At 42.9% G+C, this 23,825-nt stretch overlaps 1 protein-coding gene across 3 annotated transcripts; it reads left to right on the top strand.

The window, feature by feature from the left end:
- Nucleotides 1-22,778, top strand: CLASRP (CLK4 associating serine/arginine rich protein). 3 transcript variants are annotated; one of them, XM_069943574.1, is made up of 21 exons: nucleotides 1-54; nucleotides 6,690-6,817; nucleotides 7,378-7,475; nucleotides 7,575-7,676; nucleotides 8,188-8,267; nucleotides 8,822-8,906; nucleotides 9,534-9,670; nucleotides 10,008-10,104; nucleotides 11,105-11,183; nucleotides 11,393-11,466; nucleotides 11,610-11,651; nucleotides 13,582-13,788; nucleotides 15,647-15,907; nucleotides 16,903-17,061; nucleotides 17,332-17,371; nucleotides 17,795-17,855; nucleotides 19,906-19,964; nucleotides 20,082-20,128; nucleotides 20,370-20,449; nucleotides 20,634-20,658; nucleotides 22,338-22,778. In XM_069943574.1, the coding sequence occupies exons 2-21, from the start codon at nucleotides 6,701-6,703 to the stop codon at nucleotides 22,378-22,380; spliced, it is 1,893 nt and encodes a 630-aa protein (XP_069799675.1). In that variant the 5' UTR covers nucleotides 1-54; nucleotides 6,690-6,700; the 3' UTR covers nucleotides 22,381-22,778. The 3 variants fall into 3 exon arrangements, with proteins under 3 accessions (XP_069799675.1, XP_069799674.1, XP_069799676.1); XM_069943573.1 differs by having other exon boundaries at nucleotides 22,335-22,778; XM_069943575.1 differs by lacking the exons at nucleotides 20,370-20,449; nucleotides 20,634-20,658; nucleotides 22,338-22,778 and having other exon boundaries at nucleotides 17,332-17,375.
- The last annotated feature ends 1,047 nt before the right edge of the window (nucleotides 22,779-23,825 follow it).

The following is a 23,825-nucleotide window of genomic DNA, read 5'->3' as shown; positions in this document are numbered from 1 at the left end:
GGGAACAGGTTTGCTGCAGTTGCGTCATTTCCGGTGTGTAGGAGAAGGAGACTGGTGAGAGAGGGACCTGTGGGGTGCGGGCTTGTGTGGGTTAGGGGAAGGCGCGGACGTGACCCTATGTGTTAGCGGCCCCTCTATATGGCGGTATGGGGCGCTGTTGTATTGGGGTGGATGTGGGGCGGCTTATCGCAGGGAACCATGACAGGCCTGGGAGCTGCTGGGCTTCCATGACAGCTGGTGTGCAGCAGTAGGTGTAGGAGGCAGCACAGGAGGGCAGAACATGCTGTGTAACACACTGTGCACACTATGCAGCAGGCCCAGGGAACCTCGGCTCTCCAGCTGTTGCAAAACTACAACTCCCATCATGCCTGGACAGCCAAAGCTTTAGCTTTGGCTGTCCAGGCATGATGGGAGTTGTAGTTTTGCAACAGCTGGAAAGCCAAGGTTCCCCACCCCTGCTTTATAACCCTGATCTCCAGCTGTGGCAAAACTACATGTCCCAGCATGCCTGTGCAGTCAAGTTAGTATGGGGTGCAACCGTTTAATGTGCACCCTATGAGGTCTGTGCGACCGTTTAATGTGCACCCTATGAGGTCTGTGCAACCGTTTAATGTGCACCCTATCAGGTCTGTGCGACCGTTTAATGTGCACCCTATCTGGTTGGTGAGGGTCTGACCTTTGAGATCCAGATTACAGGCAGCACCCTTTAAATGTTATACGGCTGTGTGGCCGTTCTCTGTACAGTGGTGGCCATGTGCATTGCTGTGTAGCTTTTTAAAAGGGCAGTTCACTAAAAATTTTCTCCTTTTGAATCAATGGGTGCCAGAGATTTTTAATTTACATTTATTAAAAAAAAATCTCAAGGCTTCTGGTACGTATCATCTGCTCTATGTCCTGCAGGATGTAGTTTATTATTTCCAGTCTGGAAAGCAGGAGAGGTTTTCTATGGGGATTTGCTGCTGCTATGGACAGAGGTGGCAGCAGAGAGCGCTGTGTCAGACTTGAAAGAATACACCACTTCCTGCTGGACATACAGCAGCTAATAAGTAAGGGAAGACTGGGGATTCTTTAATAAAAGTAAATTACAAATCTCTGCTGGGACCAGTTAATTTGAAAGAAATGTTTTTTGTGGCCGCTCCATATAGTTATAGTCTTATAGTTCTGTGATAGCTACATTGTGGATAAGGTTGAAAAAAGACAGGAGTCCATAAAGTACAAGTTTTAAAGCTATAACTCCACTCCTGTTCATCCAGGTGAAGGGAAATACCTCATGGGTTACCCCATCACAGGGAGAAAATTCCTTCCCGACTCCAGTATCAGAATAATCCCCGGATCCACATTCTATCACATGTAATCTACAATTCAGCAACTTGTAGTATTATGTTTATTGAGAAAAGAATCTAGACCTCCCATGAACCTTGATGAACCAGCCATGACATCATGTGGCAGAGAGTTCCATAGTCTCACTGCTCTTACAGTAAAGAATCCGTATCTGTGCTGATGGTGAAACCTTCTTTCCTCTAGACGTAGAGGATGCCCCCTTGTCATGGTTACAGACCTAGGCGTAAAAAGACCACTACAAAGATCTCTGTACTGTCCATTCATATACTTGTACATTGTGATCAGATCACCCCTAAGACGTCTTTTTTCTAGCGTAAATAACCCATCCTGGTCCTGTAACCCACCCATTCCTTTAAAGGGGTAGTGCGACACTAAGAAATTATTCACAAAATAACACACATTACAAAGTTATACAACTTTGTAATGTATGTTATGTATGTGAATGGCCCCCTTCCCCGTGTTCCCTGCCCGTGGACCCCGAAGTGTAGTGCATTATACATACCTGATTCGTGTGGACCCCCGTCCGCCTTCTTCTGACAGTAATGTAATCTTCGGGAGGCCTGCCGTCCCCCCTTTGCCGCGTCATAACTATGCTCAGCCGCGATTGGCTGAGCAGTTATGCTCAGCCAATTGCGGCTGAGCAGCTGATGACGCGGCAGAGGGGGGACGGAAGGTTCGGGTCGGCCGGCCTCCCGAAGATTACATTACTGTCAGAAGACGGCGGACGGGGGTCCACACGAATCAGGTATGTATAATGCACTACACTTCTGGGTCCACGGGCAGGGAACACGGGAAGGGGGCCATTCACTTACATAACATACATTACAAAGTTGTATAACTTTGTAATGTGTGTTATTTTGTGAATAATTTCTTAGCGCCGCACTACTCCTTTAATGACCTTTGTCACCTGTGTCCTTCTTATATACAGGTGCCCAAAACTGTACATAATATTCCATGTGTGGTCTGACCAGTGATTTATAAAGAGGCAAAATCTTCTCATCTTTAGCATCTCGGCCTCTTTTGATGCGTCCCATTATTTACTGTTAGTTTACTGTCCACCAATACCCCCAGGTCCTTTTCAGAAGCCAATTTACCCAGTGTTTTATTTAGTAGCACATAACTGTACCTATTATTTCTACTGTTCCTCAGTTATTCTTCCAATAAATGACAAGGTAATCAACCCGGGGGGCTAGTCTATTGCAGTGCTTCTCAAACTGTGAGGCGCCCCCTAGTTGTTGGTGAGGCCCAGCTGGGGAGCCAGTTTTCACAAAGTAACTGTGATCTGCACAGTCCTTTTGCTGTTGGCAAAAATCTGTATTTTAGAAACATTATTAATTTATTTTGTACTTTCTTTATTAGAATATAGAGCTTGGGAGCACTAGCATTATTTTCTGCTTTTAAATGGACTTGCACCACAGATGGGGAGGCCCAGCATCCTCATGGTCAGTGTGGTGAGGCCCAAGCATTGCCTTGGTCAGTTGGGTCAGGTTCCAGTAGAAGAAGTTTGAGAAGCTCTGCTCTATTGTACTCTCTATAGTAGTTATTTTTTTCTATGGTTAAATTAGTTGCTGTTGTTTCAGACCACCAGTGTGAGGGTAGTTAATCAAAATGACCGTCCTACTTCTCTCAGTGACGCCTCCTCTCAATTTCTGTCAACTGGGTGAAATGAGTGAATTATTGGGGCTTGTCTAAAGGTCACTGATCTCACCCAGAAATACACTACCCTAGAGTAGCCTCTGAGAGCATTTACATAGGACAGCATGAAAATTACTTTTACGGCCTCTTGTGTACAGACCCAGTGTCTAACCAGACCCCACCTGTATTCCTTACATAAAACTTCCTCATTTATAATTTCAGAGCAAGCTTTGCAGCAATATGGTATTTTCTTTTTTTCAGTCAATGAGTGTAGCTATTTTATCCTGCATTTTTTTTATTGAGACCAGCATAGGGTTGTGGCTCCCTGACAGCTTTACAAGGAATAAGGTACCAATACAGCCCAGATAAAATAGTTCTGGTTTTATTGTGCCCCAGTTCCTCCAGGCAATCAGATCCAACACTGTGAGGTCTCCTAGGAAAGAGTCCCATGGATACAGTCCTGGGGGACCTTGTAGTGTCAGTAGGAGAGTTGGTGACATTGAGATCCATGCTTCTAGCTCCCCTTCAGGGCCCCAACCTGTATCTTAGACATCACTGCAGACTCGTATCGGAAAGAACCACGGCACTTCGGTATTTGCAAGAATAACTGAAAAGTTTATTTTAACAAAATGATATACGGTATTTTACTCCGACCATACATAGAAAGTATAAGGCATGAGACCAGGTGCAACGTTTCGGTCCGCTATGGACCTTCCTCAGGCAGTAGGGTCTCTTTAAACGCTGTATGCAGGGAGAGAGGTCGGTGGAGTGTCAACACTCCACCGACCTCTCTCCCTGCATACAGCGTTTAAAGAGACCCTACTGCCTGAGGAAGGTCCATAGCGGACCGAAACGTTGCACCTGGTCTCATGCCTTATACTTTCTATGTATGGTCGGAGTAAAATACCGTATATCATTTTGTTAAAATAAACTTTTCAGTTATTCTTGCAAATACCGAAGTGCCGTGGTTCTTTCCGATACAAGATTCATGGGTGAAGAACCCATTTACCACTGAGCACCGGCTTCCACATTTAAGGCAGAGGTGTGCAGCACTGACCCTATATCACTGCAGACTCAGCAGTGGGCGGTTAAGCTGGTATGGAACTCATAGATAGCTAAAAATTTAAGAGAAGTCATAATAATCACTTTAAGGCTTAATGTAGAACTTTTGAGCTGTTACACATAAAAAACTAAAATAGAAATTTCCCCTCATAATTGCGAAGAAGCTTCAGTAATGCATTGTGGGATGTTTCCATAGATGTGTGCTGCTATCAGCAGACTTTATCTTGTGTATACTCTGTGTGAGCTCTGTGTGTATACTCCCCTGGCTAAAGGCAGCGGTACCGTTCATAGCATTACATTAGGTAAATCCTTATTGTGCTTCTTCCTAATATATCCTTTTGCAGGTAGCATTTATGAGCTTGTTATACACATAAACCGCTGAATACACTTGTTTGGTGAGCTGCTGTTTCCCTTGACTCTTGTGTAGTAAGGCCTAGGTCACACTGCATTTCCTTAGTACATCTGAGATATACTTTGTGTCCTATGAACCATGAAATGCCAAGAAGCTATATAGTGGTTCCTCTGTTCTGGAATTTAATTGGTTCAGAAAGGCAGTCTGAGGACCGAGCAGTGTCTTCCCATAGAGAATAATGTAAATGTCTTAAATTGGTTCCAGCACCCACTAATAATTACCTATAGTACTTATTTATTGCCTTGAAAAAAGCGCCCTGTATAATCCCTGCAGTACAGAAGTATACTGTACAGGACATTTTAAAGCCAGCAATTGTAGTGCAGTAGTCACCAGCCCCTCACTCTTCTTTTACTGTATAGTGCCGCCCCACCTCAGCACTATAAAGGATGGGAGATGGTGGTGCACTGTCTGTACTACTACTGTACTGTATATGGACTCCAGCAGTCCTATATAGTACTGTACAGGATGGGAGGTGGTGGTGCACTGTCTGTAGTACTACTTTACTGTATACTGTATATGTACTCCAGCAGTCTTATACAGTACTGTACAGGATGAGAGATGGCGGTGCACTGACTGTACTACTACTGTACTGTATATGCACTCCAGCAGTCTTATACGGTACAGGATGGAGGATTGTGGTGCACTGACTGTACTACTACTGTACTGTATATGCACTCCAGCAGTCTTATACAGTACAGGATAGGAGATGGTGGTGCACTGACTGTACTACTACTGTACTGTATATGCACTTCAGCAGTCCTATACAGTACAGGATAGGAGATGGCAGTGCACTGACTGTACTATTACTGTACTGTATATGCACTCCAGCAGTCTTATACAGTACAGGATGGGAGATGGTGGTGCACTGACTGTACTACTACTGTACTGTATATGCACTCCAGCAGTCTTATACAGTATGGGATGGGAGATGGTGGTGCACTGACTGTACTACTACTGTACTATATATGCACTCCAGCAGTCTTATACAGTACAGGATGGGAGATGGTGGTGCACTGACTGTACTACTACTGTACTGTATATGCACTCCAGCAGTCTTATACAGTACAGGATGGGAGATGGTGGTGCACTGACTGTACTACTACTGTTCTGTATATGCACTTCAGCAGTCTTGTACAGTATGGGATGGGAGATGGTGGTGCACTGACTGTACTACTACTGTTCTGTATATGCACTTCAGCAGTCTTATACAGTACAGGATGGGAGATGGTGGTGCACTGACTTACTACTACTGTACTGTATATGCACTCCAGCAGTCTTATACAGTACTGTCCTGTATGTGAAGCCTCACCAGTGTTAAACTGACCAGGTACAACCCGCCATCCACGCTCGCAAAAAAGTTCAGATACCAAGAAAAGTTCAAATTCTGAACATTACTTCTTTGTAAATTTTTGTTCGAATACCAAACAGTTCGAATTCAGAAGCGTTCAAATACTGAGGTAGATGGTTTATGTACAGAGTACCACTTTTACGTCTTACTTTATCATATATGACTGCTATCCTCATTGGTCTCCTCTTGCTTTCCATGATAAAGTTGCTAGACCCAGACAAGGTGTTTTGGCTGTAATTCTTGCGTCTTCATCAGGTCTGAATATATACCCACCTAAATGTTTCGGATCGCCTCTCAGAAGTTAGTCATTTAACGATATTTAAAGGGGTTATCCAGCACTACAAAAACATGGCCACTTTCCCCCAACTGTTGTCTCCAGATTGGGTGCAGGTTTTAAACTCTGTTCCATTAAAGTAAATGGAACTTAATTACAAACCGCACCTGAACTGGAGACAACAGTAGGGGGAAAAGTGGCCATGTTTTTGTAGCGCTGGATAACCCCTTTAAGGTGTCACTGCCATTTGACAAAACACTCGATATGCCACAGAGGCTTTGATTCTGTAAATACAATATCCTGTTCTTGCAATTTTAAGATGGGAAAACAAGTAAACGGGAGCTTTGAGGATAGCAGTCGTATTAAGTAGATTGATCTGACTTCAGAGCAGCGCTCCATATATATAAACCAGAAATTTTCTTATCCACACTCCTATTACGGATGATGGAGCTGGGGGTCCCAGAGCAGCAGACTGTCTTTTCTCTCCTGCAGTACATAGTTGTGTGTAGGTAAAGCCTAGTTTTTTTCTTGTATACTGCTAGTATATTGGTGTTTATGTCAATTTATTTATTTTGCTTGGGTTTATTTAATAGAAGAAATAACTTTTCTCTCCTCAGTAAGTTGTCGGATGAAGACTGGTTCAAGGATGTGGCATGAAGCTCGTAAGCACGAGCGGAAGCTGCGGGGGATGATGGTGGATTATAAAAAGCGGGCTGAGCGCCGGCGAGAATACTATGAGAAGATTGTAAGTAAAATTTTCATAAATTTTTTTTCAAAGTCACGTTCTGTTAAAGGATTTGTCATGTTGGGGCAACTCCTGTACATATATGCTTTTATGGTGCCTCTTGGGAGCACTATGCTTCCACCCTTAGGGTGGTTTCACAGTATGAAATCCAGGCGGATAACCCTCCGCAGATTCCGCTGCTCACCCCGAGCGCTCCCGCTTGCATCTCTGCCCATCCCATAGATTCCATTCTATGGAATTCCGCTGTCTGCCTTAATGTCAATTCTTTTGGCGGATGGCGGAATCTGCCTGACCATAGAATAGAGTCTATGGGACGAGCAGAGATGGGAGTGTGCAAGGGTGAGCCAGCGGAATCCGCTGCAGGTTATCCGCCAGATGGGTGTGAATCTGATCTCCAGAAGCTTCTCATGCCATACCAGTGGAGTTTAGGCAGACTGTGTTTAGTATAAAGAAATATTTACAGATATACCATCTGTGAGGCTGGGTAACACTTGTGAGATTGGTTTTCATTCAGATTTCAATCTTTTTTTTTTTTTTTTTTTTTTCTCCTTTAAATACAGAAAAAAGATCCTGCTCAGTTCCTTCAGGTACATGGACGTTCCTGTAAGATTCACCTGGATTCTGCTGTGGCACTTGCTGCTGAAAGTCCTGTTAACATGTGAGTTTTCTGACTGTGCATATGTCTCATAATGATGATGCTATAATCTTATATCTGTTTTTATCTTCTTTATATGTATAATATGTTTCTTTCGTTCAGGATGCCATGGCAGGGGGACCCTAACAACATGATCGATCGTTTTGATGTCCGTGCTCACCTTGACTATATTCCTGAGTATAAGCCGCCTCTCCTTACCACAATGTGAGCAATTCTTTCTTCTATTTCTTTGGGGGGGTTTGTAACTACCGTATTTTCCGGCCTATAAGACTACTTTTTAACCCTAAAAAATCTTGTTGGGGGTCGTCTTATACGCTGGGTATTGTCGCCCCATACGGTGGGGGGCTCAGAAATGGCCCGCATCCCCACCGTATGGGCCCACCATTTAAAAAAGTTAACTCACCGGGGCCCATTCCCGGCCACCGCGCGTTGTCTTCTCCGCTCCCTTTCCCGGCGCAGCCAGTTTGACGAACACTGGCTGCGCCGGGGATGCCCGAAGCTCTCCCGAGCAGCCGAACATCTAATCGGATGCTAATCTAAGCTTATTCAGTGGAGTTGACATCAATGCCTAATGGCTGGTTTTTTTTTTTTACACTACACTATTTCCATGTTCCTCTTATTCAGCGAGAAAAGTTGTATGTAGCAGAAATGCACAGCAATGTGTATTTTCACATCAAATTATTTTAAGTTTTATAATAGACTTTTTTTTTTCCAGATCTCCAGAGCAGGAAGCTGATGACCGAAAGTGTAACTATGAACGCTACCGTGGGTTGGTTCAGAATGACTTTGCTGGAAGTACGTGATATTTTGTAACCTGTAGTAAATCTGCATTCTCTGGACAAATGAATGTCATCCTAATGTCCTACACAATTATAGAACTATTTTGTGTAGAAAAGTGATTGTAAGAGAGCATCAACTTTCATTTGAGGTCTGTAGACTCACGGTTGGTCCAGGACACAAACACACGTTTGTCTGTATTAGCGCACTTGTTAAAGAGACTTTAGTTTTGCTTGTGACATTTGGTTATTGTCATGTTGGGCAGTTGTGATCTAAAGAGCAGGAAAGTTACTCTTCTTGTTTTCAATAATCTTGGCCTCATATGAACAGTTGGTGGAAGTTAAAGAATCATTTAAAGGTTTTGGTATATGAATTTAAGTTTAAGTTATTTATGCATATACAGAAATGATTCCTTATTAGTTATAGTTCACAAAGAAGAAAAAATATTGATGAACTACAGTAAAGCAGTCAGCTGCCCAAAGTTTTTTATGTGTGATGAAGTCCTCTAAAATGAGATTTACATTAGTTTGTGCTTGTTCAAAAATGCACGTTATTCTTCTGTCTTTATGTAGTTTCTGAGGAGCAGTGTCTGTACCAGATCTATATTGATGAACTGTATGGCGGCCTACAAAGGCCAGGGGATGATGAAAAGAAGAGGTGAGTTTCATAATGATCTCTGGGGAAGTGATCAGATTATCACTTGCATTCAACCTTGCATATCACTTGTTATAGCGTACCTAGTACTACAGAGGCAAATGTATTCTAAAAATGAAATATGTCAGTATTTAACAGTTAAAGTAAGTCGCCCTGTTATTATTTTTCTTGTCATTTATTTTCCTTAAAAGTCAACTTTATTAAATAAAAGTCCCAAATCTATACATATTTGGTAGTTTCAAGACTTTAAAGAGGACCACATACACAGCTCTGCTGCAACCACTAGCGGCTGCAATATATACACATATATATATATATATATATATATATATATATATATATATATATATATATATAGATATATATATATAGATATGGACAGATATATATATATAGATATGGACAGATATATATATATATATATATTATAAATAAATAATATATTAGATATAGACATTTTTGTGTGTGTATAGAGACGTATGGGGGAAAAAACTTTGAATGCAAAGAGGAAAAAGAAAAGTTATTATAAAGTTGTAAATCTGGGTTTACAAGCAAAGGCTTTTTTTGCAGACATATTCCTTATGTATGTATTTGTATTATATAATTTTTTTGTCCCTTTCTATAACGTAGATTGGCAGAGAAGAAAGCCTCTATTGGGTACACATATGATGACAGCACAGTGGCTGACTTAGGAAGCTCTGATAAAGAGGAAGAAGATTCTGATGAGGAAAGCAAATCTGACGAAGATGAAGTCATCCCAGATATAGGTAATTCTTTTTGTACTGAAGTGTTTTTTTTTGTTTTTTTTTCTTTCAAGGTCAGACTGGGGACGGGTTGAGTTGAGCTTTATAGCATCCCTCCTCTGTGCATTCTTAGATTTCCTGTGCTACTTGTACAAGCAGTTAACATACAAAAAGCCTAACTGGATTCTTGATGAAGATGGACCCCAGTGTATGTTATATGGTCTCCAGGGAGCAAGGTCTGAATGCAGTTCAGAATAGTTTAATTCTGTGTATGATGTGGGAGGCAAATATTTCCATTGGCTTTGTGATGCGCATGGATTTAACCTTAACTAATCGTGGTCACTTAATTTATTCTTTTCAGATGTAGAAGTGGACGTTGATGAAATAACAGAAGAGCAGGTTGCTGACCTGAACAAGCAGGCAACCACTTATGGAATGGCCGAAGGCGACTTTGTCAGGTACCTGATCAAGATGTGTAGGCGTATAGCCTGTAACTCGCAACCATTCCTGTTTTTTACTGCTACTGGTCCCCTTGGTGCTTGAAATGCTGAGCACTTAAATTTGTTTTGAGGAACCTGGCTATTGTGTCAGGGAAATCCATCAACCACCAAGATGATAAAACCACCGGAATCGCCACATAGCTACAATTCAGCACTTGCATTGATATTCATAGGATAGTGCTTTGGTTTAGTCACCTTTAGTTAAAGGGGTAGTGCAGCGGTAAAGAATTATTCACAGAATAACACACATTTCAAAGTTATACAACTTTGTAATGTATGTTATGACTGTGAATGGCCCCCTTCTCCGTGTCCCACCCCCCCCACCCGTGTACCCGGAAGTGTGGTGCGCTATACATTACCTGTCCCGTCTCCGATCTTCAGTCAGTGACGTCTTCTTTGGCTGGCCGGCGAACAGCTCCAACTGTTCCAAATGCCGGCCGCCCTCTGCAGCATCATCTGATGCTCAGCCGCGATTGGCTGAGCATAACTGTGCTCAGGCAATCGCGGCTAAGCACAGTTGTGACGCGGCGGAGGGGGGGCGGCGGCAGGGATTCGGCCGTCCATCCGAAGATGACGTTTGGCACAAAATGGCGGACGGCCCTCGACACGGATCAGGTAATGTATAATGCACGACACACTTCCGGGTACACGGGCGGGGGTGGTGGGACACGGGGAAGGGGGCGATTCACAGACATAACATACATTACAAAGTTGTATAACTTTGTAATGTGTGTTATTCTGTGAATAATTGTTTACCACCGCACTACCCCTTTAAATATTATTGTTCACAAAGTATATTCCATGGTATTATCATAGCGTTATAACCCTTCTGCTGACAATTCTACTCCCTTGTTCAGAGCAGCTCAGGTTGCTGCAGTAGGAAGCTTTGCCTTTAGTAGTTATACGTGTGCAGTTTGTCACCAGATTGATCATCTCCTGGTTTTTTTGTGTCTTGTAGGATGCTACGTAAAGATAAAGAGGAATCTGAAGCAATAAAACACGCTAAAGCTTTGGAAGAGGAGAAGGCCATGTATTCTGTAAGGATCTGCACCAAAAGACAGCTGGACGTGACATGGTTCATTGCAACAGGCCTGACATCTTCAGACAGTCACCTGCCCAAGTCACCCTCTATACATTGGGCTTGTCCTTAGTACATATGCCAGTTTTTGCCCTTAAGTCCCTTATATTTTAAAGCTTGTTCTCCATAGGATCCTTATGTGGTAAACTTGTCTCCATATAATTCTAGGGACGACGTTCCCGACGACAAAGAAGAGAATTTAGAGAAAAAAGACTTAAAGGAAGAAAGATCAGTCCGCCCAGGTAAAACAAATGGCTTCTTAAAGTGAAAAAAAAAGTGTATTGATGGTCAGTAAATAAGAAATCTACCTAAAATGAGGACTTATCTCTTCTGTAACTTGTAACATAAAGTAAATTCTTATCTTTTATTTTCCTAATTTGCATAGCTACGCCCGACGAGACAGTCCAACCTATGATCCGTACAGAAGGTTAGTGACATTAGTTATTGGGACATATTCTGTTTAATTTGTGTTCCATGTAGGATTGCAGATGAGAAATAATGGTTTCAGTGTCACTATCGTTATAACTTTCAAAATATAAATCGACAGTAGAAAGTTTGCGACTCGGTAAAGATCATCCCGGCCTGTACTGCAGCACCAGCGGGATGATCTTTCGCGCTAATGAGTTTTGATGCGGGAGCATCAGAATTTCCCACTGCACACAATGGAGCATGCGCTTGCTCCATTGTGTGCACTGACAGGGTTTTCTGCGGCCGCTTTTCAATGAATAGCTGCCGCAGAAAACTCACATGTCAGTTTCTCGCGGCGCCGCTAGGGATCCCGGTTGGAGTGTATACTATGTGTATACACTCCGGCCTAGATTCCATAGACTGCAATGTAACTTATATATTCGTAGGCTCATGCTGTAAAACAAGCTATACATATATCCAGGCCCAGTCTTGTGCTGGTTAAAAAAACAAACACATGAAGTCCTCGCCAGTACAGAGAGTCACGGCTTAATGTGTCTGTCTATCACCTGACTGGCTTCTGTGAGTTCTCAGATAACCGTGACTTCCTGTATTTGGTCCTCCCCTTCCCTCCAACCAGCACAAGACTAAAAAACTGCCTTCCACAGACTGCACTTGTATCCTCAAGTAAGTATAGCTTTGTTTTAAAGCCTGGTATGATGTAAATTTCAAACATGCTTTATATCCCATTTCCTGTTTTAGATTTTGAAAGTTATAATGGCAGGTACACTTTAATTGTTTTTCTATTACTAAAAATGTTCTTTGGTGCACACAGTTCCTCGTTCTTATATGTTTGAAAAAGTTCAGAAAAAATAAATTGGGCTTTTCCCCCCATCTTTTAAAGTCTCAGAACTGCTACTAGCACTTTTACAGAAGGCAGCAGGAGCGTTATCATTCCGTGTTCAGGTCATGCAATCTGCACTACTGAGAAAAATATCTCTCACGGTGTGTGCACATGAACAGGATCCGCATTGATCTAAATAACGGAACACGGCAAAAAACCTGCTGGGGATCCTGTACGTGTGAACACACCCTCAATGTCTCAGCTGCCTCTATGATAAATGCCCAGGAGGTGCGGCCAGGAGGCACACTGTGCTAAGGGCTCTAATCACTTAAAGGAAATCTGTCAGCTGCAGTTCATTTTGCGAACTCACGCTGTTAGATACACATTCTATGTACTTCCTATATTTCCATCTGTGCTTCCATAAAATAAATTCTTTCCCAAGCTCCTGATGTGCCTTAGAGCTGTTGCTCCTTCTTATCCCTTTCTTATCCCTGGTTGCTGAACAGTGAAGGTTCTGCCTCCAAATCTCCCCTGTGCATCTAAATTATGTGTAGGTTTAAGATTGATTATTTATTTTATGGATGGGAAGGGGACCGAGGTACCTTAGAAAACTTTGGAAAAGAATAAATTGGGGGAGATTTATCAAACATGGTGTAAAGTGAAACTGGATCAGTTCCCCCTAGCAACCAATCAGATTCCACCTTTCATTTTCCATAGAGCCTATAAGGAATGAAAGGTGGAATCTGATTGGATGCTAGGAGCAACTGAGCCAGTTTCACTTTACACCATGTTTGATAAATCTTCCCCAATCTTTCTACATTCTTGAAGCACAGACGCCTATATTAACGGTACAGTGTGTCTCCTAGCTCTAACAGTAAGAGCTATCAATCAAGACCGGCAGAGCAGGCAAAAGTTGCTAGGGACCACCCTGATTATATGGTTAACATGGAAAAGTGAGGGACATACCCCCTGGATACTTGCCATAGCTATATTGCCCCTTAAGTGTAGTGCTGTCAACAGTCCTGAGACTTCATAAGTCTCCCTTTAAGCAATGTATTTAAGTCAGGCCATTAGAATCTAATGTGCATTTTCTATTCTTTGTTTGTAGGTCCCAGTCAGAGTCTTCATCTGCTTCACGTTCTCGCTCTCCAACCCCAGGGCGTGAGGAAGCTATTACATTTATAACCAGCTTTGGGGGCAGTGATGATGAATCAGCTTCTGGCCCTGCAGCTCAAACTCCTGCAAGCAGTGGCAACAAAAGGGCCCCACATTCACAGGCCCCTGGGACTTCTTCAGGTCGTAAAGAGGCCTCCCGGTCGGTAACTTTCGATTCTCCCCAGCCGTATGTCGTATGGGTCGGACTTTACGGGGGAGGGCGGGAGGCCCAGAGTCTTCTGCGTTAGAGGGGCCGGAACTCCCCAACCGGTAATTGGAATGGGGCAGTAATGCTTTTTGTATATGGCCCTGTTTTAATCAATATTTGAAACTCAATGGTCTAATGTAAGTTTTTATGGAACAGCCATGTTACATATACTGGCACAGTAACTGTAAGGATTAAACAAAAAGGTCATACTGGCACTGTACAGAGCCAACAAGATATTATCCTCTGGATAGGTCATCAATGCCAGATCGATTGGGTGGCGATACCTGGTAATATGCTGATCAGCTGTTGGCCAGAACAGAGGCAGAAACGGACAGCTTCATTCGTTGGGTAGTGACTGTGCAAGGCTACAGCAGTTGGGCTCTTCATGTTAATCTGAGCTGCTCTGTAGTAACCCGGCATGGACACCACCAGATGTACAGAGCTGTCTACTTCAGGATCGGTTTACTGTACGTGCGGATGCCGTGTCTCAGGCAAACATCTGAGGCATTGGTTGTTGTCATCCCACCAATCTGACAACGTATTCTGGGGATAGGCCATCAACAAATTTAGCCTGGAAAACCCATTTTACTTAAAGCATATACTTGGTGTCATTATGCTTTAAAGTATGAAGCAAACCTTTTTCTTTTAAAGGGGTTGGCCACTTTATAGTAAACTAGTTCAGTGTACAGTATTAGTAAGTTTATTCACATTACTTACTGACAAAACCTCCCTGTGTGCCTCATAGAGCTAAAATTAGACTCCCCTCCTCCAGGCTGTGCTGCCCTGCTCTGTGGTGAGTCTGTCCATAAGTAGGAGGAGCATGTCACCATGTCCCCGCCCCCTGTGTCCACCATAGGCATATACAGGCTCAGTGTTTGACACTGGGGCGTGGGGCATGGTCACATGCTCCTCCATGTCAGCCATCTTATGGATAGAAACACCACAGAGCAGGACAGCACAGCCTGGAGGAGGGGAGTCTGATATTAGCTCTATGAGGTACACAGGGAGCTGCTGTCAGTATATACAGTGAGTACAATTACTAATACTGTACACTGAACTATTTTACTATAAAGTGGCCAACCCCTTTATAGGAATACTTCAGGCAGAACCGATGCGTTTATGCTTGCTCTGGGACCTATAGGGGTCCTTGACAAAAGTTTTCTTTAAATTCATGTACTAGACTTAACTTGCTTAACTCTAAACGTTCCTTTAGAGGCTATGGACACCTTGCACTGTATAGTAGGAAGAGGTTTTAAACTGCATATCTGGACAAAAAAATCATCTAAAATTTTATAGATTGAAGACTCAAACTAGGTGCAGTTTTTGGAATGTGTTAGAAAAAAAATTCAATGTCAAGGGTGTCCATAACCTTCAAAACTTTACTGTTACATAGAAGTGCCGCTCTGCCTTGACAGCAGTTGATATCGGAGAATAGTGAGGCTCCTGATTTATTTCTGCAGCTCTGGCGTTATTGGGAGTTTTTAGTTTTTAATATATTGGTATAACCTAACTTGTGGATAGGGGATAGGTGGCGGAACAAGCCCTTTAATAAACCAAGAGAGAGAGTAACACATATTGTCAGGAAAGTAGGGGGACATTTTATTTCTTACTTCCTTTTTGGTCAGTTCATTTTATTTTCCTTTTATTTTGGAGCACATTTTCTTATGGCTTCTAAGATGGGTAAGTGCGGTTGAAAGAAATGCATTGCCATAAGATAATTCTGTGAAATAATCTTCCCTCAATATTCTACTAATACAGTGTGTTTGGACCTCTTTATAATTCAGCTTATTTTTCTCACCTTCACGTTTAGACGGAGATCTTCCTCTACGTCCTCTTCCTCATCTTCCTCTTCATCGTCCAGCTCCAGAACATCTTCCAGGTCTAGATCTAGCTCCAGGTCGAGGAGGGATAGCCGCAGGCGTAGATCAACATCACGAACACGCTCTCGTAGATATTCTCGCAGCCCTGTTAGAAGATACTCTAGTGGAGGAGGGACAAGAGACAGTAGAAAGTATTCCAGATCAAGGTCACCTGACCGTGATCGATATTACAGTGGAAGGCGTAGGTCTCGGTAAGTTCTGCATTGGCCAAAAGTTTTGACAGTTTTATTTTCTCATTAAGACTCATCTGTTATCTGCAGACACCCCCATCCTGTCAAAATGGCAGTAATTAAAGGGGTTGGCCACTTTATGGTAAAAGTGTACAGTATTAGTAAGTGTACTCACTGTATATACTGACAGCAGCTCCCTGTGTACCTCATAGAGCTAAAGTTACACCCCCCTTCTCCACGCTGTGCTGTCCTGCTCTGTTGTGCGTCTGCCCATAACATGGCTGCAATAGAGGAGCATGTGACCAGCCTGGAGGAGGGGAGTCTAATTTTACCTCTATGAGGTACACAGGGAGCTGCTGTCAGTACACTTACTAAGGCTGGGTTCACACTACGTATATTTCAGTCAGTATTGTGGTCCTTATATTGCAACCAAAACCAGGAGTGGATTAAAAACACAGAAAGGATCTGTTTACACAATGTTGAAATTGAGTGGATGGCCGTCATTTAATGGCAAATATTTGCTGTTATTTTAAAACAACGGCTGTTATATTGAAATAATGGCCGTTATTTACTGTTATATGGCGGCCATCCACTCAGTTTCAACATTGTGTGAACAGATCCTTTCTGTGTTTTTAATCCACTCCTGGTTTTGGTTGCAATATGAGGACCACAATACTGACTGAAATATACGTAGTGTGAACCCAGCCTTATACTGTATACTGAACTATTTTGCTATAAAGTGGGGAACCCCTTTAACTTAAAGTGATACTGTCACCCTCTCTTACTTTTGCTTAATTTCATTGGTGGACAGTGGAAGTTGTGTAAACACCATAACACTGCGATTCTCCACTCCATTCATCCCAAGAGCAAGCATTCCTCATTTCCTTTCAATGATTTACCTTTGTTGATGATCAGGACCTAGATAAGATTGCTCTTAGAAGTTATAGGACTCCCAGTTTCTGGGCATTTAGTGATCAGAACTTTGACAGCTCTTTTTTCTTTCTTTCTCTCGATAGAAGTCGTTCACGGTCACTTGACCGATATGGACGTGGTGGGAAAACCAGTGGGCGTCCACAATGCAGTAGCCAAAGTAGTTTATCTAGAAGTCCTTCTCCAAATCGTGATAGAGCGTCTGGAAGGACAGTATCTCCTGCAGTAGGAGAGCGGTTGAAAAGGTAAGAGATCATCTGCCATGTGTAACAATTCAGAACATACATTAGAGCTGTGTATACATCTTTCATCAGTAGCCACTGCATGAAAAATGGAGTATTAAATATTAGTTGTTTAAATGTGAATGGATATCCATATAATACCTTAAGGCCCAAGCCTGTCCACTCTGGCTTATGGGGCATATGGGTGGTGTTGTCATTTTTGCACTTTAAAAAAAATTTAGCGTGAGGTTTTTCACCATGTTTCACAGATATCAATTTTATGTCTTTATCTAGGGCTGAACTTGCTGTTACCAGAGAGAGCGGAGCAGCCAAAGTCAGTAAGAATTCTACCGCTTTGTTGATTGACGCAGGATGCGGTGTTGTGGTTAGAAAGCATGTGTATTGCACAGAGCATGGCGTGTATATCCATCCTTATATTGCACAGCGTGTCGTATGCCATCTGTCCATAAAAGCACCGCGAGCTGGCATAATTCAGTACAATGCTGTAGTAATACAGACCATATTCAAGGATCTGAAAGGCTGAATTAATATCGATAAGTAGAGTCTTATATAATGGACCATAACTGAAAAATCACATAGAGCATAAATAAGCTTCAATGCAAGCTTTCTGCTATTCTTTTGGTGTCATTGTTAACATTTTTCTCTTTTCATAAGCAGAAGTTGCCCTGTGTATCTCTCCCTAGAATGACTCTTGATTCTTCTACTAATGCTTCACATTGCATCTCAATATTTTTAGGCCAAGTTAACCCCACAGGAAAAGCTAAAACTACGTATGCAGAAAGCCTTAAACAAGCAGTGTAAGTATCTAATTTAAGGACATGATGGCAGTGAGTGTGATGCAACTCATACTGAAGTGTATGTAATGATTTGATCATCCAAAGTCTTGCTGTGAAGGGCTTATCTGTACAGGTGCCGATTTGATTTGGAGGATAGGTCATTTATCCTAAAAAAAAAATTTTTTAAGTGACACTGTCATCCCCTTTGTGCATTCTGACATCTCTACACAGGTGTAAAGGGTAAATTTAGCGTTTTTCATACCTTATTTTATATCATACGTCATGGTGCTTGTTCAAGTAAAAAGTGATCTTTCATCATCTGCAGATTGTGTTAAGTGGGCGGGGCCTTGCGGCACTAGCGCCACTTAGTCCCCCCCCCCACACACACACACAATGCCACAGTTGGCCCCACCCCCTTGACACCCATTGGGCCGACCTAGAGGGGGTGGGGCCTAGACCTTTAGGCCAGCCTGTTTCAATGGCCGACGAGGGGGCAGGGCCAACGGTTGTGTTGTGGGCGGGGCTAAGTGGCGCTACTGCTGTGAGGCCCCGCCCACTTAACACAATCTGCAGTTGATAAAAGATCACTTTTTACTTGAACAAGCACCATGACGTATGATATAAAATAAGGTATGAAAACTGCAAAATTTACCCTTTGCACCTGTGTAGAGAAGTCAGAATGCACAAACGGGGTGACAGTGTCACTTTAAGTATTTCCTTTGTCCAGAAGGCAAAAAAGTCTTACCAATTCTGTTCCCCCTCCTCTCTGCTAGCCTCAGAAGTATACTTTTTAAGACATGAAGCTGGCAGGTGCATGTTGCAAGCTATTGGACATTGTGTGTGGGTATAGGTTTGCCCACAGGCGATGCTGGCAAAATGCTCCCACCACCTTCTTCGTGTCAAAAGGTATACTACCAAGAAGAATGCAGAGAGAGGTGAGGGAGTGCCAGAGACACATTCTACTCCTTGGACATCCCGTTTAAAGTCATATTGTGATCCCCTTCCCATATAAGAAGTTCTCAGCACATTTAAGCTTTATATTCTGGACATCTCTTATCTTACTGTATAAAGGACTTCTCTGTGATCTCTCCCCTCAGAAATGCATGGTATTGTTTGTGGACAGTGCCGTAGGGGCGGGGGCTTAAAGGCCACAGTGCCCTATATCTCTGCCACATTGGCGCTGTAGGCCTTGCCCCCGTGACGTCATCACCAAATAGGCCTCTAGGTCAGCCCATTGCAATGGCTGCAGAGGGGCAGGGCCTAGACGACTAGGATGTCACTGATGGGACAGGGCTGATGTGAGCGGAGATATTGGGCGCTACAGCTGTTAAACCCTGCCTCTATGGCACTGTCCACCAACAATAACATGCATTTTTGAGGAAAGATATGTCAAGAATATAAGCTTAAAGGGAACCTGTCACCCCCCGTGCCGGGGTGACAGGCTCCCGACCCCCGTTAGAGCCCCATATACTTACCTAATCCCGCCGGGTCCCGCTTCTGGAGGTGGTCGGGTGACGGAGATCTCAGCCGCTGCAGCCCGGCGCGCGCGCTGAGAGATGAGTCCAACGCTCATAGAGAATGACAGGAGAGTCCAGCGCTCCGTCATTCTCTATGAGCGTTGGACTCATCTCTCAGCGCGCGCGCCGGGCTGCAGCGGCTGAGATCTCCGTCACCCGACCACCTCCAGAAGCGGGACCCGGCGGGATTAGGTAAGTATATGGGGCTCTAACGGGGGGTCGGGAGCCTGTCACCCCGGCATGGGGGGTGACAGGTTCCCTTTAAGAATGGTGCTCTTTGTATGGGAAGGGGTGGACAATATCACTTTAAGTAATGTATGACCTTTTGCTTTAGGGCCTCAGTTTCTTTTCTGAGTGGACCATATATTTGGGATACCTGTCACCTTAATAGAAATTTATCTTGCGCCCCACATACCCATGTACACTCAGCTGAGAATACAAGTAGTCTAAATTTAGAGCTTGGGAACTTTTAGAGGTTGATGGAATGAATGGACATTAAACAGCCAAGGTTTTACTATGAGATTATAATTATTATGCTTTCTGCTTTGTTTCAGACAAGGCGGATAAAAAGGCAGCTCAGGAGAAGATTATACAGCAGGAGCATGAGCGGCAGGTAAGAGCTGCACATTACTTCATGTATTTGCCTGTAATGGCAGCCTAATGTTTGGTTATAACATTATTTGTATCCTTTTAAATTCAAAGAAAATAATATTTTTTAATTCTTTCTTAGGAGCGGGAGGATGAGCTTAGAGCTATGGCACGAAAGATACGCATGAAGTAGGTGAAAAAATAAATTTAAAAAATTATATATATATATATATATATATATATATATATATATATATATATATATATGTATATGTATTAAAAATAATGAATTTTCCAAGCATAAAACCTTCTTGAAAGTCCTGCCACCTGAGGGGGGAGGGGGGGGGCATCTATATTTCTTGTTCATTTTTACCATTTATTGTTACATTCAATGTAAAATTCTAGAGGTTGATCTATTGCTTCTTTACAGAGAACGAGAGCGGCGTGAGAGAGAGCGTGACGAGTGGGAAAGGCATTACACCAGAAGCCGATCTCCTTCACCTAGGCACAGTAAGTGTAATGTAAACTGCCCATGACTCGATTGAGTCCTTGAGCTGTGGACATAAAAATTTCCAGCAACGACTTGTAATCTGTCTCTGGGCCCCTCAGAGAGCAAAGCAGTGCACCCATATTCAGTATTATGACATACGATGGGAAGATTATTTAACATTTGCCTATTTTTTCCTTATTGCAGGTCGGGATTACAGCTCCTCAAAAAGGTAATATATATGCTGAGCACTTCATAACACAAGATGGGTTAAAAAAAGTATCATTGTATAAAGGCTGTTATGGATTTCATCACCGTCCAGTCGTTCCCTGGAAGAAAATCTTTCTGCTATATCAAGTGACCCTCTTTTTCCAGAAATTGCAGTTTCTCTTGGGTTATTACAAAGACTATTCAGTCATACACGGATACTTTCTCCTATATTACTGCATTGCTAGTAAACGTTGCCCTCCTAGCCAAAGCATCGCATCTCCTACAGGCACTATTATGGTTAATCCTTCATTTTTGTGTTTTCACTATGGAGGCACAATGGGCGACATGCTCTGTCCCTCTGAATCTTTAAAGTTACACTGTCACCCCCTTTTTGCATTCTGACATCTCTACACAGGTGTAAAGGGTAAATTTAGCGGTTTTCATACCTTATTTTATATCATACGTCATGCTGCTTGGTCAAGTAAAAAGTGATTTTTTTTATTAACTGCAGATTACGTTAAGTGGGCGGGGCCTCATAGCATTAGCACCACTTAGCCCGCCCACAATGCCACCGTTGGCCCCGCCCCCTCACCAGCCATTGGAACAGGCTGGCCAAAAGTGGCGCTAATGAGGCCCCGCCCACTTAGCACAATCTGCAGTTCATAAAAGATCACTTTTTACTTGAACAAGCACCATGACGTATGATATAAAATAAGGTGTGAAAACTGCTAAATTTACCCTTTACACCTGTGTAGAGATGTCAGAATGCACAAAAGGGGGGGACAGTGTCACTTAAAGCATTACCTTTTGTACTAACTTTTAGCATGTGGTCAGACATGTCAAAAGTTAATGATCGCTTCTCCCCATCTGTCAATCAAATCCTGCTCATTGGGGTCATAAGTCTGTGAAACAGTGTAAGGGTACTATTAGACAGCTGAATAAATAATGTAAACTAGCGTCATAAACTAAATTGGCGCTCATTTACTGAGCCTATTACATGACTCTATAATCGTTTAGCTAGGGCTGCACAGACATCCTTAGTGATGTCGATGCAGCCCTTGCCCTAAACTGTTAACACGTTACCTCTCCAGATCTTCTCCTGCCCTCTGCTCACTAACTGGGGCTGTGGCCAGTGATTGGTTGAGGGGTCTGTCAGCTCAGAGACCGCTCTGAAGCTGCAACCGCTTCAGCTGCAGTGCCTTATATTAATTTACCAAAGAGACAGTCTGTCTTATTTTTGGTGGGTGTCTTATTCCTCGGGAGCGGTGCAGGAGGGCAGACTGAGGACTTAGGGGCGCGAGAGGGGGGACTAAGGGCTGACAATCATGGGGAGGGAGGGGGTGAGCGGTGGCGTGTAGTGGTGGATGGCCTTTCGGGGTGGGGGTGCCTTATTTTCGGAGGAGGGGGGTGCCTTACTTTGGGCTACCTGGTAGATTAGTTGGGGTGTCTTAAGGAGGATACCTTATTTTATGGGGAGATACTGTAGCAATGTGCAGTCGGCGGACGTTGATTTTTGTGTCAGACAATTTGATAGTTGTCTCTATTACACAGAGGGTTAATTCGGCCGATTATCCATCTGTGCATTAGGGCCCTCAGTGTGCTGTAGATTAAAATTAGCTGCCACCATATGACTGTCATAAGACAAAGTTCCCTGCTTGGATTTGGGCTCTCTGTAATTTTTATTTTCTCTTTTGTTAGTAGACGATCACGCTCAAGATCCAGGAGTCCACACCATCGACACTAGCCTTGCAAGGTTCCTAGTGACTGTGTACTTGTATTATATGTCATAGATTGTACATATGACTTTCACTGTGTACATTCCGTCTATTGGCCTATGTGGAGTCTGAGAGGATGTTGTATACCTCCATATACTAAAGACTACCATCTTCTTAGGCTGAATGTTACTTTATAGTGAGTTGCTGGTCCTCTATGAATTATACATCTTGTAGATGTCTCTTATTTAGCTGTCGATAAGGGCTGTCACTTCATCTTCCACTTGGCCCTCACATTCTGCCTATTATGGATTGTAATCTGGCTTCTAGGTAAATTGGTGCTGTGAATTTTTGATGAATTATGGACAGTCCTTGTATACCTTGGTGCTACTGATTTACTGATGCTTTACAGTGCACCTTCTCTTTTTTTTCAAAAAAGAAGGGCAGGTTTTTTGTTGTTTTTTTTAAGTCCTTAAAGTGGACAATTAACAGTCACAAGAAAACCTACAAGATGCTGTTAGTTTGTAGAACTAGTAAAAATTCATTAGGATCCAGAAGAACAATTGTGGTAAGGCTATCCACAGTGGTGCATATGTTCTCCCCATCATCTGATATCTTAGGGTTGTTCACATATATCCGGTGGCTGATAAAGTTGGAGAAAGTCCCAGTGAGTCCTGAAAAACAGGACTATGGCCTATAGCTGTATCCATGTTTTTCAGGCAGCCCTAGGGCTGCATCCAACTTCAGCCACCAGTAATCAAATGCTGAAACTTCCGGGTTTGGATGGGCTTGAGTTTCGCTCACCTTTAGTAAATAAGTTAGAGGGACTCTGTCACTAGCTTTATGCCACCATAAATGAGGGCAGCATAAACTAGTGACAGAAATACTGAACAGATCGGTGTATTACTTACATCATTTTGTTCAGCCGTTCTCCTAATATGCAGGAGAATAGGATGCTTGCCACACCCCTGCCCTCCAGCTGCTGATTGACAGTTGACTGTATACACAGCATGGATAGATAACTGCCAATCAGCAGCTGGTGGGTGGAGTTTTCTGCTTCTCATGAATATTAGGGATTACTGGGCTCATGCACATAATGGAGAGGACTACTTATTGTCCATGTTAGTCAGGAGGATATCTCTGGATCAGCTGCACAGAACAATATAAGTGATACATCATTCTGTTCAGCTTCTCTGTCACTAGGTTAGATAGCATAAACCTACAGACAGTCTCTTTAAATGTATGTATAATGGATGGATGGATTGCATACTAGAAGTCCAAGACAACAAATAGGTTTGGTAATTGGGTACCCTCACTGTATGCACATGGTAAGTGATTTATTTTTTTTCTTTGACAATCTTTGTTTACTAATTTGCCAGATGGTGCAATTTGCAGACAGTGTTAGATGTTAGCTGTTATTGCAATAAGACACGGTACCATCAATAGTGCGGTCTAGGTTTTAAAAGTGGTTCCCAAG

The sequence above is a fragment of the Dendropsophus ebraccatus genome, chromosome 10 (assembly GCF_027789765.1).
Source record: "Dendropsophus ebraccatus isolate aDenEbr1 chromosome 10, aDenEbr1.pat, whole genome shotgun sequence".
Classification (NCBI taxonomy): domain Eukaryota; kingdom Metazoa; phylum Chordata; class Amphibia; order Anura; family Hylidae; genus Dendropsophus; species Dendropsophus ebraccatus.
Note: the sequence above shows the minus strand (reverse complement) of the source record. Positions and strands in the feature narration are given on the sequence as shown.

Excerpts from the sequence above, each read along its gene's own strand:
- CLASRP (XM_069943573.1), top strand. The coding sequence starts at position 6,701 with ATGAAGACTGGTTCAAGGATGTGGCATGAAGCTCGTAAGCACGAGCGG. Across the intron at positions 17,062-17,331 it reads GTAGGAGAGCGGTTGAAAAG|GGCTGAACTTGCTGTTACCA; the intron begins GTAAGAGATCAT and ends GTCTTTATCTAG. Across the intron at positions 20,129-20,369 it reads GCACGAAAGATACGCATGAA|AGAACGAGAGCGGCGTGAGA; the intron begins GTAGGTGAAAAA and ends GCTTCTTTACAG.